General features: G+C 51.5%; 7 protein-coding genes across 7 annotated transcripts; 4 read left to right on the plus strand and 3 right to left on the minus strand.

The window, feature by feature from the left end:
- Positions 1–61: 61 nt before the first annotated feature.
- CC1G_00503 (hypothetical protein) lies at positions 62–1,137 on the minus strand (the record flags this gene model as incomplete). Its single annotated transcript, XM_001829272.2, has 2 exons — positions 62–230; positions 287–1,137. 2 exons carry the CDS (start codon positions 1,135–1,137, stop codon positions 62–64), a joined length of 1,020 nt encoding a protein of 339 aa, XP_001829324.2.
- A 407-nt stretch (positions 1,138–1,544) lies between these two features.
- Positions 1,545–1,748, plus strand: CC1G_13735 (hypothetical protein; the record flags this gene model as incomplete). Its single annotated transcript, XM_002912157.1, has 1 exon — positions 1,545–1,748. The coding sequence occupies one exon, from the start codon at positions 1,545–1,547 to the stop codon at positions 1,746–1,748; it is 204 nt and encodes a 67-aa protein (XP_002912203.1).
- Positions 1,749–2,424: 676 nt separating this feature from the next.
- On the minus strand, positions 2,425–5,001 carry CC1G_00504 (WD-repeat-containing protein; the record flags this gene model as incomplete). Its single annotated transcript, XM_001829273.2, has 12 exons — positions 2,425–2,815; positions 2,881–3,030; positions 3,094–3,262; positions 3,323–3,538; positions 3,600–3,735; positions 3,810–3,981; positions 4,033–4,051; positions 4,111–4,276; positions 4,330–4,359; positions 4,412–4,487; positions 4,539–4,891; positions 4,953–5,001. The coding sequence occupies 12 exons, from the start codon at positions 4,999–5,001 to the stop codon at positions 2,543–2,545; spliced, it is 1,809 nt and encodes a 602-aa protein (XP_001829325.2). The 3' UTR covers positions 2,425–2,542.
- Positions 5,002–5,689: 688 nt separating this feature from the next.
- On the plus strand, positions 5,690–7,720 carry CC1G_00505 (RCC1 domain-containing protein; the record flags this gene model as incomplete). Its single annotated transcript, XM_001829274.2, has 7 exons — positions 5,690–5,981; positions 6,039–6,208; positions 6,267–6,316; positions 6,378–6,529; positions 6,870–6,981; positions 7,030–7,435; positions 7,493–7,720. 7 exons carry the CDS (start codon positions 5,690–5,692, stop codon positions 7,718–7,720), a joined length of 1,410 nt encoding a protein of 469 aa, XP_001829326.2.
- Positions 7,721–8,124: 404 nt separating this feature from the next.
- On the plus strand, positions 8,125–9,662 carry CC1G_00506 (bax Inhibitor family protein). The gene is made up of 7 exons (XM_001829275.2): positions 8,125–8,423; positions 8,480–8,675; positions 8,730–8,830; positions 8,884–9,011; positions 9,071–9,241; positions 9,315–9,419; positions 9,479–9,662. Exons 1-7 carry the CDS (start codon positions 8,130–8,132, stop codon positions 9,525–9,527), a joined length of 1,044 nt encoding a protein of 347 aa, XP_001829327.2. The 5' UTR covers positions 8,125–8,129; the 3' UTR covers positions 9,528–9,662.
- CC1G_00507 (SLY1 protein) lies at positions 9,639–12,007 on the minus strand (the record flags this gene model as incomplete). The annotated part of the gene is made up of 6 exons (XM_001829276.1): positions 9,639–10,560; positions 10,621–10,924; positions 10,978–11,368; positions 11,420–11,633; positions 11,684–11,937; positions 11,987–12,007. The coding sequence occupies 6 exons, from the start codon at positions 12,005–12,007 to the stop codon at positions 9,639–9,641; spliced, it is 2,106 nt and encodes a 701-aa protein (XP_001829328.1).
- Positions 12,008–13,374: 1,367 nt separating this feature from the next.
- CC1G_00508 (hypothetical protein) lies at positions 13,375–17,208 on the plus strand (the record flags this gene model as incomplete). The annotated part of the gene is made up of 8 exons (XM_001829277.2): positions 13,375–13,433; positions 13,494–14,252; positions 14,303–15,453; positions 15,516–15,686; positions 15,743–16,066; positions 16,118–16,255; positions 16,310–16,837; positions 16,901–17,208. 8 exons carry the CDS (start codon positions 13,375–13,377, stop codon positions 17,206–17,208), a joined length of 3,438 nt encoding a protein of 1,145 aa, XP_001829329.2.
- Positions 17,209–17,461: the final 253 nt, after the last annotated feature.

The raw sequence follows: 17,461 nt of genomic DNA on the forward strand, positions 1-17,461 counted from the left end.
AACACTGATTGTCGTCGACTCCATGCACCCGCAGGAACATGTAATGACCTTCTGCCCTATCTTAGAAACCATTGTTGGGTTCGCCATCGGGTTCAGTGGAAGGTATTGGGCTGGATAAAGTTTCGGTATCGAAGGATGGTCGTGAGGTGCAAGTGGGGCAAACCCATGACAATCGAGTGGCAAGGGCGACAATGCCTGGACTGGTGGATTGGGGTGTGGTGCAAGATGGGCTTTGGAATTCGTCTGTTTCAATACGGCATCACTCGCTGATGCTAACTCTGCTAACGATATGATTGGGATCCTCCGCGAAGGGCGCGGCTGATGAAGCTTGATAGGAACTTGGGGTTGGGCATTTGTTGGAGGCGTTGATGATAATACAGATGTAGATGGCATATGGGTGTTGGTGTTCGAAAGCGAAAGCATTGATGGTGATACAGTATTGTTGAATGCTGAAGAGATAGAAGACGAAGATGCTGATGACGACGCTGCTTGACCAAATTGCTTGTGTTGGGTATCATGTATTGCTGATGGCGTGTACGAAGAATTATGTTGCTGGAAAGAAAGCGATGGTGGTTGTTTTGAAGAGGAAGACGATGACGCTACACCACCGTAATGGTCGCCATGCCCGTGCGGATAGTTGAGGTTCGCCGGCGGGGAGAACTCGGGTTGATAGCGTTGCTTCTCCCAATCAAGTTCGTCAAGCCAGTCTGCTACTGAGGACTCCTGCGGGCAATGTGGCGAAGAACGATGCCTGTCCTCGGGGGAGTAGGATGAGTATGGTTGGTATGCATCGTAGTTTGATAGAGTCCAAGGATCGAAGGACGGGCTGGATTTGCTTGGAGCCATGCTGTGCGGTGAACTTTGGGGCAATGGCGTATCCCAGTCATACAAGGGTGTCGGAATCATGCTGGACGAAGCCGCAGAAGGAGGGGTGGTGGAGTATCCCGTCTCGAAATATAAATCTGGGACATCATTCGCCATTGCGTTAACATATCGGCTCGAGCCAGCCACGACGTCTGTTTGGATGGAGAGTGGTTCTGACACGACGGCGGATGTTGGGGAGTTGTTGATGTCAGGGCTGGTTATGAACGATGAGGGTTCATATACTCGGCCAACGGGGAGCTTGCTGTAAAACATTCTTAGCGTCAGGGCAAGTGAGTAGGTGGCGCGATCGCTTACCGTGAGTCCATGCCCAGCGAGACCTATTATATACCAATTGGAAAGTGGAAAACAGCGCTAGGGGTAATATCGCAGCCGCTGAAACCAATGTCAACCTGTGACAGTTATAACAGGATATCAAGGATGGGGAGACGTAAACGGACAAACTGGGAGTGGGGAGAGGAGTACACAGGAAGCAGGGGACTGCGGCGTTATATATCGGTTGCATAGCGCTCGGGTGTGGTGGAGCCATTATGCTTCCCTTCCTTTGTTGCCCAGCCACCCGAGGCCATGTGTTATGAAACTGGAACGCAGAGCTAATTTCCCTGACATGCGAAAGAACAGAAGATGGAAATCAGGGACACGATGCATTTCATTTGCATCTGATGGTCTCGCTCGAAATTGGGATGATGGTCCACAAAGCCCTTCGGGAATCTACAGTGTCCCGTCCTCTTTGGGCCCGCACAGCACAAAAGCGAGCAACTGTGAAGAAAGAGGAGGACGAAAAAGTGGTAGCTGTGAACCATATCAGGCAGATCAGAATAGAACCTGGAGAAACAGTGGACGAAATCTCGCACCTCCCGGACTGAAAGGCGCCACAGCTCTTCCGCATTGAGAAGGTTCTAAGGACGAACACTGGTGGAACGTGGCAACAAATCCATGCATTTACCAAACCTGTGTGTCAAGGGCCCTGCATCGTGTTGAGAATCTGACCGATTCTTTTCCTTGCCTTCTAGCTCCCGAGTCACCTTACTGTATAAAAAACACGTTTTTGCCGCCGTTTACGCTGCCGACAGACCTGAGTCCTTTGAAAAAACACGTCAATTGTCGAACCACACCGTCCTGGGCACCGCGCAGTTGCAAGTGCCGAGAACCGCCCGGTGGGTTTGTTTCGTGCTACATCATAACAGCACCCCGCCTCAGAGGCGCCCCCTGTGTGCATGCTGATAGGGATTCTCTGGTCGCGACGCAAACACGATGGAAAAGGCTTGTGTGACTGCTGTGAAGCAAGCGAAAGACGCGCCCCACTCGGCAATCCACAAAGAAACGAAACGCAAAAATATTCGCACGGCATCAATGTTCCCTTGAGAATCGAAAGGCGAAAGGCAAGTCGTTCCCAACCTTGAACTCTTTCCTTTCCCTGTCCCTTTCTCTCCAGGTAGCAACGTAAGAAGTCAAAAGAACCTTAGAATTAAGGTCAGAATATCAAGCAGCAAGGGCCGTTTGTGGTTGTTTTACAATCCTAAAGTACAAACGATTATCATGATCGTGGACTAAAACTACAAGCTTTGAGTGCCTACAGGCACCGAGGGAATAGGAGTCTACAGAAACGACGAAAGGAACTGGCTACTGAATGCGTTGCGATAAGTGGCCCAACGTCCCCTCATTCATCGTTATCTTCGTCATACTCGGATCCTTCTTCGTCATCGTCACTGTTGTCATACAATCCTCCAGGCATCATTTGCCGAGACATCCTCTGGACTGCTGCCCGTGCCAAGGGCAGGCCTCTCCTCTCATGCTCTTGGGCTTCCGCCTGTTGCTTCTCCACCCAAGTGTCCAGGCGTCCCCGGAGCTTGGACAAACCTTTCCATTCATGTCGGGCAATGGCCGTCCCCTCTACTCTGTGATCCCATGCAGCACTCATTAAAACAGGTTCCTAATTCGTAACTCAGATGTCAGTGACGGTTGAACGGATAAGGTTGGACAGAGATTGTGGCGAACCTGTGAATGCCAGCTGACATCCCGCACGCAAGTCAAACGGGGGCCATGACGGGGTAACTCTCGAGGTTCGGGTTCCGAAGGCGAGAAAGATGGGGGCAATGTCTTGGAGCGGTCCAAAATTTGAACGACCCTGCCGTCGAGGGACCATATCTGTCGGGCAAGATAGATGGCTTCATGTGTGTTTCTTCAGCTTGGCAGATGAATCGAACTCACATGAACTCTCCCGTCAGAAGAACCTGAGTATATATACTGTTGCCCGGTCGTTTCAGCTGGGCTGAAATGACACCGAATAAGCGTCCGCAACACACTGTGCCCAGTGTAAGTCATCACGCTGCAGTCCATGGGGTGCCGCCCCCTTCGCGATCGAGGGTAGTGAGAGTATCTAGGGTGCAAAACAAGCATTAATGATCGCCACAAAGCCTGACAGCTCTAGAACTCCTACCTATAGTCAAAGCCATGAAGACCGAAATGTGCCCCACCCACAGTGTCCATATCCTTGTTGCTTCTCATTTGACGAAGGTCCCAAAGACGGAGGGTCTGGTCCTTGCCATTGGAGATGACATATCGTCCATCGCCTTTCGCCGAAACGTAGGTGATTCCCTCCGTATGGCCCATGAGAACCCCTGAGGGCTTCTTCGACGACAGTGACCGTCGGTCCCTGGTAGGAATTGTTTGCGTTATCGATGTAAAAGAATGGAGGGAACGGCGAGATGACTTACCAGACTTTTAGATAGGAATCATCAGACGCACTGACTAAAATATTGCCAGAACCCGTATCAGCCCAGCAGCAACTATTGACATCGTCATCGTGGGCATCTATCTTCACTGTCCTTCGATCGGCGAGAAGGTCGTACACTGGATCGAGATTAAAAACGCATGCTTAGCTTAATGGTGAAGACGCGGAGGGAGAAGGCATTTCCAAGACTGACCAAAAATCTTACCGTCGCCTCCTGCGACGACTTCGTTGCCATCTGCGGAGAAGCGACAACTCCAGATGCCAAACCTACTATAGTATGCTGTGTGTCTGTTGTCGCTGAAATTGATTGGGATCTGAGTCGACGAACCCTCCGGAGAGGTACTCGTCATGTAGACCGTGGGGTGCTTTTCAAGGGTCAGGTTCCCAAGAAAAGGGAAAGAAAATGGTGGACGCACGATCGAAGAATATATGATTCTGTTCGGCGTCACATCGTTCAATGCCCTCGTTCTGAGTGGAGCTGAACCCTGGCTTACCTAGAGTTATCCGGGGAGAGATTGGCGTCGGTGATGGTCCATCGACCTTCCTGACCTCTGATTTCCTTTCTCAACGGCATGGTGGACTTCAGACTATTGCCTCTGCTTCCGATGTGACCAAATTTCTGGGGAGGCTTGGTCATATCGAAGATATGGAGGTTAAAGTCTGGCCACGGTATCAGCTTTCTCCGCAAAGAAAGCCATCGGGACAGGACATACCTTGGGAGCAGGTATAGTAGAAGGACGAGTCTACATGGCCAGGTGTCAACACGTCCTCGGAATGGCAGGACTCGCCACATACCGTCCGAGAACTGGGCGGTGTACATATTGGCGCCGTATGTTGCAACGGTCGTTCCATTTGTATTCGGAACCAGGTTCTGAAAGAAACGCTGAGAAAGGAGGCACCTGCGTCGATGCGAGAAACCTACAGCTGTGAGATCTCTTGTCGGAGAGCTATATATAGGTCGAATGGAAGGTTTGAAGAGGGTCTTTGGCGTTACTTTGGTATTTTCGACCCCTTGGTAAGACCGTATGGGACCATACTCGCCGCTCCTTAATAGTTTAACGCCTTCTGGCTGTGGCTCGGTAACTAGTTCATCTTCAGAGTGACGGTCATCCTCGTCTGAAGGGTAGTAATCGTCGTCGTCGTCTTCTTCCTCCCAGTTGTTGCTAAATCGCCCTGACAAGAGAGCAGCGAGTGCCTGAGCCCCGATTCCTGATAAATTATGCGCGCCCTCATTGTCGTTCTCAGCCTCTGCGCGATTCCTCAAATCCATTAGCACTGTGGTGCGGGGTAGAATTAGCGGTAATTAAAGGCGGGTCTGTAGGTATCAATGTCGCACCTCGCAAGAGACGCCCCGCTTCATTTGCCTCATATCGTCTACCAGCCATGAGTAAGTTGTTGGATGGGGCGTTGTTGGATGGGCGGTAACGATAAAGAGGAAGGATACGCCATAGCAGCTGAGTGAGCACCTGCCTTGTGAGATCATTTCGGTCAATGGTCCTGCCCCTAACCCTAGCCCCGGACGCTCGAGGGCTGCTGCAGCCGCTGGAACAAACATAAGTCCGCGCTTGACTTGTCCTCATTCACTCATCGTCCCTCTACACAAGTTCCTCTTTCCTGTGTTTCCCCTTTTCTGGGGCCATTTGGACTATTTAAATGACAGTGGGACCACTACAAATAACCTCAGAAGAGGTCAATTGCCTCATTTATGCATATTTCAAGGATTCAGGTAAGTTGGACTCCATTTTTTCTGACCACAAAGGGCTTGCGCTAAAGCCACACTGATTTTAGGTTTCTCTCACTCGGCGTTCTCTGTGTTACATGAAGCGCAGCTTCATAGGTCACCATACCTCTCAAAGCACATCCCCAGAGGCGAACTCATCCAGTTGTTGGGAAAGGCGCTTCTATACCTCGAAGTCGAATCACATTGGCGGGGAGACTCCATGACGAATGATTGTCAAACAGGCAAATTAAACCTGCAATCTATAGGGAAACCAAATCGATTAATGATATCCAACAGGTTTCTCGCTGCTTGAACCCCATATTTGTTCTTCTATCAGCCCCGATAGCGCGAACATGCACGGCCAGCAGCAGCAATCGGCCACTCATGCCACCCAACCGATTTCGTCAGTTTCAGCGCATTCACAACTGCCACGGCCAACACAGAACACAAATGGCACACCTCTGCCACCACCAGGGCCTTCGACAATAGCCGACGCGAACACGTTGAAAACGGCCCAACCGCATACTTATGCAGTAACCGATTCCAACAATAAGCGCAAAGTTTCGCCAGTCCCTAGTAGCGCCCCTCAAGAGAAACGAGCGCGAAGAGATCCAGATGAAATGGATGTCGATTCTCGCCCAGCTGGTAAGAATGGAACTTTCAATTCTTAGATGCAGGATTAAACCCGAGGTGCCCACGTAGCGCCCGCCGCGTCAACATCAAAGACGACCAATTCGACTCCTACGCCCAGTGTCAGCTCACAAACTCAGTCTAGGAAATCAGGAAACGCCAAACCCCGCCGACCACAGGGTCCTGGTGATGACAAGACTGATCCACGCTCAATTCTGCTGTTACCAGGCCACAAGAGCGAGGTACGTGAACTGAAGGTTTACAGCAGCTCTACTTCATTCCATGCTGAATTATCTAAAGGTGTTTGTTTGTGCTTTCAACCCCGTTCATTACGAAGTGCTCGGTACAGGGTAAGTTGACATTCATGGCTTTACGAGTCATACAAGCGCCCATTCATACCGCGGCTGTCAGATCGAAAGACGCCGTCGTCAATCTCTGGAAGTTGCCCAAACCGCCACAGCGCGTCGATGCCTTTACAACATCAGCACTTCCCCCTGTTTCTCTTCAGAACTTGTCCACTTCGACACAAGCCGATCTTACCGCACTGCATTGGAGCCCCGATGGTAACTTACTAGCGATTGGCTCCTATGACTCCGTATTCCGGATATGTACTCGCAAGGGTACGATGTACTTCACGCACTCTCTCCATGAGGTGAGATTAATCATCTTCGCTGAAACTGCAAGTGGAATTTATTTAATCTTTTCGTTTCTCGAGAAGGGTCCAATCTTTGCGGTCCGATTCTCCAAGAATGGTCGTTGGGTTTTGACAGCAAGTTTAGACGGTACTGCGGCCGTATGGGACGTAAACGAACGAAAGCTACATCGACAGTACAGCGCCCATAAAGGTTAGGTCGGGTCCGCGCTTCTGCTTATCCCCTTACTGATGTTCACATGATTTCGCAGACTGTTGCTTGGACATTGAATGGCTCAGTGATGACACTTTTGCTAGCGCTGGTGCAGACAAACGCATTAACATCATCAAGATCCATCAAGCCGAGCCAATCAAACTTTTGGAGTAAGCCTTTCTGTGCATTGGACAAGATCCCCTCTAACCTCTTGTCAGGGGCCACAAAGACGAGATAAACCAGATCCGCGTCAACCCCTCGAGAACACGGCTAGGGTCATGTTCAGACGATACGACGGCACGCATTTGGCGAGTTGACAACATATCTTCAACCGCGGATGCCATTCCAGGGCTAGCTTCGTCCGATGATGTCGTTGTTCTGCAAGGCCACACGCATTCAGTCAGCACCATCGCCTGGTGTCCAATGACTCCGACAGGTACCCACGAGTTGGTGGCGACAGCTTCGTTCGATAGCACAGCAAGATTGTGGGATTCCGTCACAGGCCAGTGCTTACATGTCTTCACTGATCACACAAAGCCCGTGTATGCGATGGCGTTCAGTCCCAACGGAAACTTCCTGGCAACTGGGGCTGGCGATGGCTGGTTCAACATTTACAGTGTGAAGGTGCGCTTCCTTTCCTTCCCTTCACAACGTGTTTTACTCATCACTTGATTTGTGCAGGCTCCTTATGAGCGGGTGTGGTCTTGGTATGCGGGGTATGAGAAGCCCGGCGTGTTCGAAATTGATTGGCAGACCCACGACGGCGTCAATCGGATAGCCCTCGCTTTGGAAGGGCGACAAGTGGCGGTTATCGATGTCTCGAAATTGGCCGCTCTGGATACCGTTGAGTATCGCAATGGGTTGTTGGCCATACAGTCAACCGCCCCGGGTCTCTTGTCTCAGCCTTAGACTGTTGTATTTAGCCTGGGTCGTTTATATCTTTACCAATTACTGTTAATGTTCTAAAAAATTTTGAAAATTTCCTTCGGAACTTTCTGGAATCTCTGACGCGTCGACTAGTTGCCTTGAGTCAGTGTCGACGCCTCAACATAACCGCTTCTATTCCGACACTTGGGGTTGACGGGAACTTGTTTGTAACGCATAAGCGCTCACCGTTCCCAATTGGTTACCGATTTTTCTACCGTCAGGCGCCGAACGTCGAACGCCGGACTGTATCCAAGCGCCCAATGGCGATGCTGAGCGTGGGAAGCCGGAATGACGTCGCTGTCCCGGCTTTGCGTGGCGATCGGCGGCTACTTAAAGCTTGACGCAATCCGAGGGCGGCAAAGCACAATCTTTAAATTTCCACTCGCCTACAATGCAGCGCCTTCCACTGGCAACGCTCAAAACACTTGCTAGCTCAACGACGAGCAGCAGTCTCCGACCTACTTCTCGAATCTTCACCAACCATTCCCTTGGAACGTCAACGAAAAGTTTCAGTACCTTCCGACCGGGCAATGGAGGAGTTTTGAACGCGTTGAGGGAGCAAAGGGCAAAGTGGGGAGCCGCTACGGGTATTGTGACGAGGGCTGCTAGGAGAGGCTTCCAGACGGATACGCAGCCTATTGTTCAGAAAACAGAGTTTTCATGGCAGAGGTTCGCTGTGACTGCTGTAAGTCATGAATTGGGTTCGGAGTGAAGTGTGGTTGCTGACGCATCCTGGTGTAGGCTGGTGTCGCTGGAACTGCCGTCGTTGTCAACGCAATCTTCAATCGGGAGACGAGAGATGCACTCAGCGCCGGTGAACGGGAATATCTGAACTCCAGTTTCAAGTATACGGGAGCCGGTGTCCTGCTTACCGCTGCTGCTGCTCGTGCTATGTTCCGAGGAGGTTTCACTTTCAGGCTGATGGCTGCTAACCCATGTGCGTCTTTTTTCCTCTTCGTATGAAATGTAACGATTTGACCTGGGGCTGCAGGGGTCGTCCTTGGTGTTAGCTTGGTTGGCAGTATCGGTACCATGATGGGCGTCTACTACACCCCTCCTGAGAAGACGGTTCAAAAACACTTGCTTTGGCTGGCACGTGCATTCATTTCGTCCCATCTCTTCCATTCATCTAACCTGGCCACCAGGCTTTCAACGGATTCCAAGCAGCAACGCTCAGCCCACTGTTTTTCTTCAGCCCTGCCATCCTTTCCCGTGCAGCGCTGTACACAGTGGGTGTCATTGGATCCCTGTCATACATCGGTGCCACAGCCAAGTAAGAATCCGTCGACCCCGAAACCGATTCGACTAGAGACTGACCGGTTGGCTCCCCAGGTCGGATAAATACCTGTACCTCGGTGGACCTCTCCTTGCTGGTGTGACCGTCGTCGCATTGAGCTCTCTTGCCCCTATGGTCTTGCCTCTGGGCCTCCGTGGTCTGGCTATCAGCGAGGCTATCTCCCTTTACGGTGGTTTGGCTGTGTTCGGTGGTTTCGTGCTCTATGAGTAAGTTGACCTCTCCTCATGACTGGATCCCTATGACTGGAAGGGCATTTACTGAGCCCGGTTTTGCCTGCAGCACTCAAAAGATTCTGCATCATGCTCGATTGGTCGAGAGGGGCGCCATGAAGAGTGACCCAATCAAGGAGTCCATCGCTCTCGAATTGGACTTCATTAACATCTTGTGCGTCCTTTCCTCGGTTCGACTCGTATGGATTGTCCCCGCTGACTGCGCGTTCCCAGCATCCGACTTGTCCAAATCCTCGCGATGCAGGGCAACAGGAAGAAGTAATCGCTTTACCTCCATGATTTACCATCCAGCATGCCACTCGACCATCTCAATCTTTAGTGTAGCATAAAAGCATTATATGTATCCATTGCCAAGTCCACCTTTACTACTAATCTATACCGAACCAGATTTGCCCAAGTGTTCCAGGAGTTGGAGGAAAGTTGTTGGGTCGACGATGTCTGTACCTCCGTAAGTGACCCGTCTTCCGGCCTTGGATGCCCATTCTTGGAGGTTGCCGTACTCGACGTAGCCTGCCCCTCCGACAATAAACACCATGCCATCGGTGAACGCCATCCTCCTCCCTCGCCCAACGCCGCTTCCTCCCGCGCCCCCAGGTAATTGAACATGTTTAGGTGCTCGAGGGTCAAGGAATAGGTAATCGTCGGTTTCAGCGAGTGATTGATTCGAGGCAGCAGAGGAGTCCATTAGTGCTTCAGTCAGCCGCGTTACAGGTAGGAGCTTGTTCGTCGGCAAGAGGTTCTTCACCCCTGAGAGCAGGTTATCAAAGCCTCCTTCTTTCAACCTATCCGTCAATCGGTTGCCCAGTGCACTGAAGCCCTTGAACAGTTCCCCTCCCTGTCCAGCCACACCTCCCAGATTCGGTGTTGAGCTACCTCCAGTTCCAACACTGACGGACGAGGTCATCCTCAGGATTTCCCTCGTCTTCCGCACATAGTCAAAGGCAGCTACATCGGCTCCAGCATTCTTCAACTCTTTCTGCAACTCGGTGATGTCCTCTTTCGATAATGCGTTGTCAGGTGTGGACAAGTAGAAGACGATCACAAGACGGAGTTTGTCGAGCGGGGTGAAATCTCCGTCTGGTCTAGGGGTGCGGAGGAGTTCAAGGATGGAAGAGACGGTTTGTTTGGTGATGGCTTCTTCGGTACTGAAGAGTTCATCGAGACCGCGTTTCTTGATGTGCTTGAGAAGGGCAGTGGCCATGTGCATGTGAGTGTCGAGAGTCGCTTTGCGGGCAGTGAGTTCGGGTAGTTGGGTAATGGCGGCCTTGAGGTGGGCTGCGTTGGCTGTTAGGTCACTGGTGAGATGAGCATCTGTCAGTATATTGAGAGGCGATGTAGATGGATTGGAAGCATACAGCTGGGATATATCATTGGCGTCTGCAACACCAGTGCTCCTTGTAATTTCGGCGGCATCCTGCTTGTACTTGTTCAACTCGGCGTCGATCTCCTCAGCCACTTGAGGGAAGGGGTTAGCAGCGTTCCGAGCCCAGAAGAAGTCTTTCGAGTCCAAGTCGAAGTTCCGCTTAGGGTCCTGACCGTCTGGTGGAATTGTGACCCGGTTGAGTTTGAATTCAAGGCAGTCGGAAACGAGCGCTTGGTATGTCCATCCATGCGCCAGAGGGGAGACCAGATCGACGTTGCGGTCCATAATGAGAAGAACTAGAAACGGGTCAGAGGGCGTTGTCGAGGATGAATGGGCAATCTTGACATACGAGGACGCTGAAGATTCGAAAGACCAGTCGAATCCTGTGTGAAGAGGGCAGCGGAAGGGTTGTTGGGTCGCGAGGCTGAGAGGATCGCATCTCGAATCTTGGTTTCAAGACGTTTGGCGATCATTTCAGCTGCGTTTCCTCTTGGTGCTCGGATGTAGGGGACCTGGCCCTGTGTTGCTACGGCAGCGAATAGACCGTTGGCGACGCGCTCCACTTCCTCTTCAATCTGTTGCTCTGTGGACGATGGCGAGTTGAGGATGGTATATGTTGATACGGGCGTCGTAGATTCTGGTGGTGCATTTGCATGAATCGATGGTGGTGGTGGAGGCGGAGGGAGAAGCGAGAAAAGTGAAGGCGCTGGTGAGATAAAGGATAGGTATTGGTCGACGACCTAACCACTATTAGTGACATTGGGTGACTTCAGAACGGACGCGTTACATACCTGTTCAATCAATTCGCCGGTTCCATCTTGGGCGACTGAAGCCGCAAGTTCCTCCAATAACGCTCTGGGTAGTGGATCGACAAAGTTCAAATGGAAAGATTCATAAAGGTTCTTCTTTAGATCCTCTGCTATCCGACGGATGTTCTGAAGGGTTGGCGATACAAAGTAGATGGCGGGTACATCGGGTAAAGCTGGTCGAAGCGAATGTAATTGTCTATTCCTTATAAGCTTGAACCCTGAGCTGTCGAATGAAGCCAGACTCACACGTGCAGTGTTACCCCGGCGTCGCGCAAATCCTGCACTCGCAATATCGTAGCCAACACGTCCTTGGTTTGTTGATCAAGAACCAGGATCTTCCACACAGGAGGTCCAGAAATGGGTGGCGTTTTCAAACCAGAGGATGGTTTCCCTGTTGGCCCTGCTGCCGCTGCCGCTGGGTTTTCTGGCGGTTGGTTCAGGTTGAGAAGAGATAGCAACGCATTGGTCTGTGCCTGCTGGAGCGTCGTCGGTGCTGTTCCCTGAAAGCATCGTCAGACATTGTCAATTCGCCAATATTGGGATGCTCACCGGTTTGGAAATGGTCGACATCGTCGCGTTGTACAACGAGCTCGATGCCAAGACCCCATTAACACGTCAGGGCGGTATACCCTCACGTGACACCGCTGCTGGACCGATAGGGGCTGTGGGTCCGTCCGTCCGAAATGTAAGGTTGTGAGCACTCGGTAGGCTCGAGGGAAAGTATATTACAGTCTCCTTGGACATGTATAACCTATTCAACTCGTGGTTTTGAGAAATCCGGTTTCTAGGGGCACACCGGAAGATAGTTGGTGTTATCCGACGTTCCAAAGCTCGGCCTCAATCAGCCTTCTATTCCGTTTACAATGCAAGACGCCTACTAGACATGTCGATTGCCTCAAGAAATGAAGAAAACTAGTGAGGGGGTCGTTCTAACTGAATCGTTACCGTCGCGGAGTGAGGTTGCTTAGGGTCGCGCGCTTGGCACCCGAATATTTGTTCTTCAAAAAACCAGTTGTTTCCTGGGCGACAAATTCCGAAGAAAAAGATAAGCATAGCTCAAGGAGCGGTCTTGCCTTTCCGACTATTTCTCTGCTCTTTCTCCTCATCGTACCGCCAGTCCGAGCATCCTAGAGGATAACCAGGATCTACAGATAAAGCGGTGTTTGCCTTGGATCATTGCCTCGATCATCTGGTGTATTTCCTTTTTTGGAGATACCGTGTTCGAAGGTTCGAAGTTCGCGCCGGTTCGCAGTTGACTTTTGGCTTCTGATAGCCACGCTGTGCTGTTTGCTCTCTTTCTGCGACCCTTAATAACCGCAAGGGAGGGCGCAGCCATGGCCAACCCGCCACGACATCCACGACCACAGAGACGCGAGGAAGACATGTTCACCAACGTTGTCCATGACAGTGGCCCCACGTCGCCGGCTCCAAGCACTGTTACGACTCCCGATCCATTCCCAACAAACCCTATTGAATCGAACGACAATTCACAACCTTCAACTGTACTACCACCACCAAACAATGACCAGCAGCAGCCTTCACCGATACCCTCCACGTCGTCGAGCATCTTGAACGACAATGACGATGAAGTTCTGCCGACGACTCTCACGACGTTAATACCAGTTACGACAGTGACGCAGCCCGATACGACATTCACGTCTTTTTCTGAATCTGTATACACCTCAATACCCTTTCCATCCGAATTCTCTGCAACGCCGTCAGGCTTTCAACCTAGACCTATCAACACCACCCCGGCATCACAAGACGATCCGAGTGTACTGGTGCAGACTTGCGCTGGTTCCGGACTCGATGCCGCTGCCAACGGCGTCCTTGCGGCACTCATAGTCCCAGGGCTAATTGGTCTCTTACTATGGGTAAGTAGTCGACTGCTCCTTCACCATGACATGCTGTCTAACGGCGCCTAGATAACGTTCGCCATGCTTCGACCACGTTTCCGTCAAGTCTACGCGCTACGAGAGTGGTTCGTTCAAGAAAGGTCAGTTCTCTCTGTCATCGCACTCGTACAGTGAGACTTAGTCGCGTATCCTCTCTCCAGTGTTCGGTCCAAACACCTTGGATCTAGCTTCTTAGCCTGGCTATTCCCACCCGTCCCCCTCGTTCCAGCTGTCCCAGAGGACGTGTCTGATGCCGGACGTTCAGCAGCAACAGACGCCAAGCTCTTCCCTTCCGACGAACAACTCAGCCAACGCGCTTTATTTGTCGCATTACTGATCGCCTTCGGATGGTCTGTACTGGCACTTGGCGGGGCATTGCCACTCTATCTCATTGGTACACCGTGCAACGCGGAAGTGCCATCGCCAGCAAAGCATACTGGAGGATACTCGACTCTTCTAGACTTGAGCCTGCTTCGTCTTCTGCGCCTCATCGACAACCAAGAAGTTTCCATCCTCAGTACCTCGAAGATCGTACCCAGGGCGCTTGAGGACGACGATTTCAAGACAAGGACACGGGTTATAGTCTTGACGGTACTCGCAATTGTGTTGGGAGTCCTTCCCATGCTATGGAAGATCCTCAAGGAATTCAACCGTGTCGCTGCCTATCGAAAGCGGTGGTTGCAAGTCAAGTGCGAGAATCTTGACCTTGGATGGCTACCAGTGTCGAAGGCTCCTGGCTTCGCGCAATGGGGAGAGAACCAGTTCAAGGACTATCTAGTCAACGTCGGCCTGAGCACTCATCTCAACGATGCAGCGAAATCGCGAACACGACGCGACGGGCGATCTCGAAGAAGGGAGGAAGAGCAACCACTGACTGATGAAGACACCGAAATTGACATCCACAGTCTGTTCTCGATCACGTACGTGTCCATTCTCTCCTCCTGAGCCGTACTCACCAATCACTGTGCAGTGACACTGAAAGGCTGGCGGTTATGATTGAAGAACGAGATGAAATCCTCGAAAATCTTGAAATTGCAGAGACCAAGTACATCAGCTCGTTCCGAGTGACTACTCCTGACCCATCCATTCTCGACTTTGTCCCACCGCCTCCCCCTGATCCCAGCCGACCATACATCAGCCGGCCTCTTCCACTTGCGCCTCAACGTCGAAGTCGATACAAACGAGCACCTAATCGCGCATATGGAGCATCCTCTTTCGTTGCACCATCCTCCTTCTACAAGCTTCGCGGCTTGCAAGGAGTCAGTGGAGGCCGCTTTACCGATTCTGGTATGGATCAGACCCTAGCTGAATCCTTCCAATCTCGAGTCATTGGAAGCAGATTCATGGAAGTGAATCGTAATTCGCAAGCTTACGGTCGCCTACCTCTAGGTGTTCACGTCGGACTCGAAAGAGACGGTGAACTTGGTCCCGTCTCCGAAACAGGAAGCTGGTTACCGCCTATCCCTGATCCCAGGTACTACGGGCCCAACTACGCCCCCTTTGAAGAGCAGCTGGTCGATGAACATGGAATGCGCCTTATTCCGGAGGAGCAGAACGGAGTTAACGGGACTGAAGAGGGATGGGTGGACTTGATCAAGGAGACTCCTGACAATGACTGGGGGAGTGACTTCAATGGTACACCGCCTGGTACAAGTGCTCGACGACCCCGCCCTCCTAAGGAATCAGTTCCTTCATCTCGCCGCGAAACCTTCCCTCTCCGCTCACGTGAGCCAACAGCAGACGATCCTCAGCCTGTGCCGCCTCCCCATCTCCGACTTCAACCCACCCAACCCTTCGTCCGTCCTCTTGACGGCGTCAATTTCGATGACCTCGGAGAAGTGTATGCCGCTATCACCAGTTGGCGGTCTCAACTCAAGCAAATTAACAATGACATTGCTGCCATCCAAGCAGAGAATTATGAAAATATCGCCAACGGTCACACTGTCAAGGGATGGCTTATGGTTGGAAAAGGGATTCGCCATATCCCCGGCGTAGAGTTGATTGAAGGAAGAGCAAAGGAAGATATTCGGTGGGACGTTCTCCAAAACCAGCGGAGCTGGATGGATTCCGCCGTTTTGTGGGCTATCATAATCGTGGTTATGGCTTTATTGGCCGCGGGATGTGAGTTCTACCTCTGCTTCTTCGTTACGCGTGTATGACGTTAACCTTGCATATTTTTACAGTGACTGCGGCTGCCGGTCTATCATTGGCTATGGCTCCAGACTTTGCGCATTATTTGCCGTTCCTGGGTAGTCTGTTCAGTACACATCCGATTGTGGCGGGTATTGCGACTGTCTTTGCGCCTGCAGTTGTTGCAACTATATTCATTATCATTGCCCTTCTCTTGATCAACTGTATGTCACCCTTTCTGCTGTTGCGTGTCAAGAGATACTGACAAAATGCGCGATAGGGTCGGCTAAGATCCATGGTTCAGTATCTGTGTCAGGGAACCATCTCCTGGTCTTCAAAATCACGTTCTTTGCCATGACATTCGTTGGAACCGTCTGGCTCGTCGCGATCGGCGCCCTCCTGTACTCCATGGAGTCCCTTAGCACTGAGCAAGACCAGACCAAATCCCTTGCGAACGGGAGCATCTACATGAGCGTTCTCGCCTTGGCCCTTGTTATCAATGTGGCCATCATCTTCCCCGCGTGCCTCCTCCTTCAACCCTTCCGATTATGGCGGGTTGTTCGCTCTGAGCGGGAGTCGATCACGCCCAGGCAACGTTTCCGAGGTACGTGGAACGCAACTGTCGGTGTCCAGATTTTCTAATGAAAATTTTCAGCTACCTTCCCAAGGACTTACAACCCTTCATACGCGATGGGTGCTTGCATTCTTGCAATTGTATTCGCTTCGACCTTTGCTCTTATTTTCCCCTTGATTGCACCGGCTGTTGTCGTCTTCCTATTGCTCACTCTCATTGGTGGGTGCTCCCGTTGATAGAACTTCTTCCAATGTGCTGACCACATGATTCAAGCTCATCGATATCTCGTCGGCTATGTATATGTCCAAACTCATTCACAGACCGGGGGACTCCTCCAACTCTGGCTTCTGAAGCGCTTTGGGACCCTTCTGTCGTTCCAGCCTATCCTTCTTGGTCTCATTTTCCTCAGCAGAGAAATCTGGATCGAGGGAGGCGTTCTTGTTGGCACCGGCGTCTTTGTGATTGTTTTCGTCGAGAGCTACTGTGCCTGGAAGACACGGCTCCCTGGATTCAGATCTCTTAGCCCTGCGACTCGGAATTCGGTGGAGCTGTTTATGGGTGGTGCCGACACCTACCTTATTCCTCATCCACCTATGGAACAAATCCGACAGGCTGCCAGCTCTTCGAACGACGATAGCACAACCATCGACGGTACAAGGCCAGACCATATACGGCCTAACATCAACACTCGAAGGGATGGAATGAGGAACAGGGGCTCGTTCGCGTCCGTGTTGGACATGATGAGCAGAACCCTTGCGGTTGTTCCTTCTTCGTCGGGTTTCCGAGCGGCAGTGCCACTTGGTGAGTCACCCTTCCTCTTTTTCCCCATTCTGTTTAGGTTTTTACGACCCTTGATTCTTTCAGACACGGAAAATCTAAACGATCTAACTGCAACGGAGCGTGCAGCGCGAACGCATCCTGATGCTCCACCTCGTCTCCCACCCCTGCCGTTTACCGAGCATGCAGACGAGGTTGGTGGGATACTTTACGCTCCAGAGCTTGTTGCGCCTCCCCCTATAATCTGGCTACCGAATGATTCTGCTGGTGTTGCTCGGTCAGAAGCCGAGGATTTACAAAAATACCATGACCTGCAGGTCACCCTCGATGTAAGGGCACATGAAGACGTACTTCTCCGAAGATCGACCTCGCTGAGGCGGCGACCCACCTCCTAGCCGTCCGAATGCTTCTTTCTTTTCATTTAGCCTCTATCCGTCTCTTCACACTCTCTATTGGGCATGATCGATCCTATTCTACTCCGGTACTACTAACCATACTATTCCATTCTACTACCTGCAGACAGCGACGCCTAGTTTACACAAGGACATTCCCATTCCTACGAACACTTGTATTCCTTCTCGCTATAGATGTCGATTGCGAAGCACGCCAGAGTCCCTCGTGTCAAAGCCGAAGGTGATCCCGTGGCTG

Source organism: Coprinopsis cinerea (assembly GCF_000182895.1).
Source record: "Coprinopsis cinerea okayama7#130 chromosome 1 map unlocalized cont3.1, whole genome shotgun sequence".
Classification (NCBI taxonomy): domain Eukaryota; kingdom Fungi; phylum Basidiomycota; class Agaricomycetes; order Agaricales; family Psathyrellaceae; genus Coprinopsis; species Coprinopsis cinerea.

Coding starts and splice junctions, on each gene's coding strand:
- CC1G_00506 (XM_001829275.2), top strand. CDS start 8,130: ATGCAGCGCCTTCCACTGGCAACGCTCAAAACACTTGCTAGCTCAACG. Junction 8,676..8,729: donor GCTGATGGCTGCTAACCCAT/GTGCGTCTTTTT, acceptor CTGGGGCTGCAG/GGGTCGTCCTTGGTGTTAGC. Junction 8,831..8,883: donor AAAAACACTTGCTTTGGCTG/GCACGTGCATTC, acceptor CCTGGCCACCAG/GCTTTCAACGGATTCCAAGC.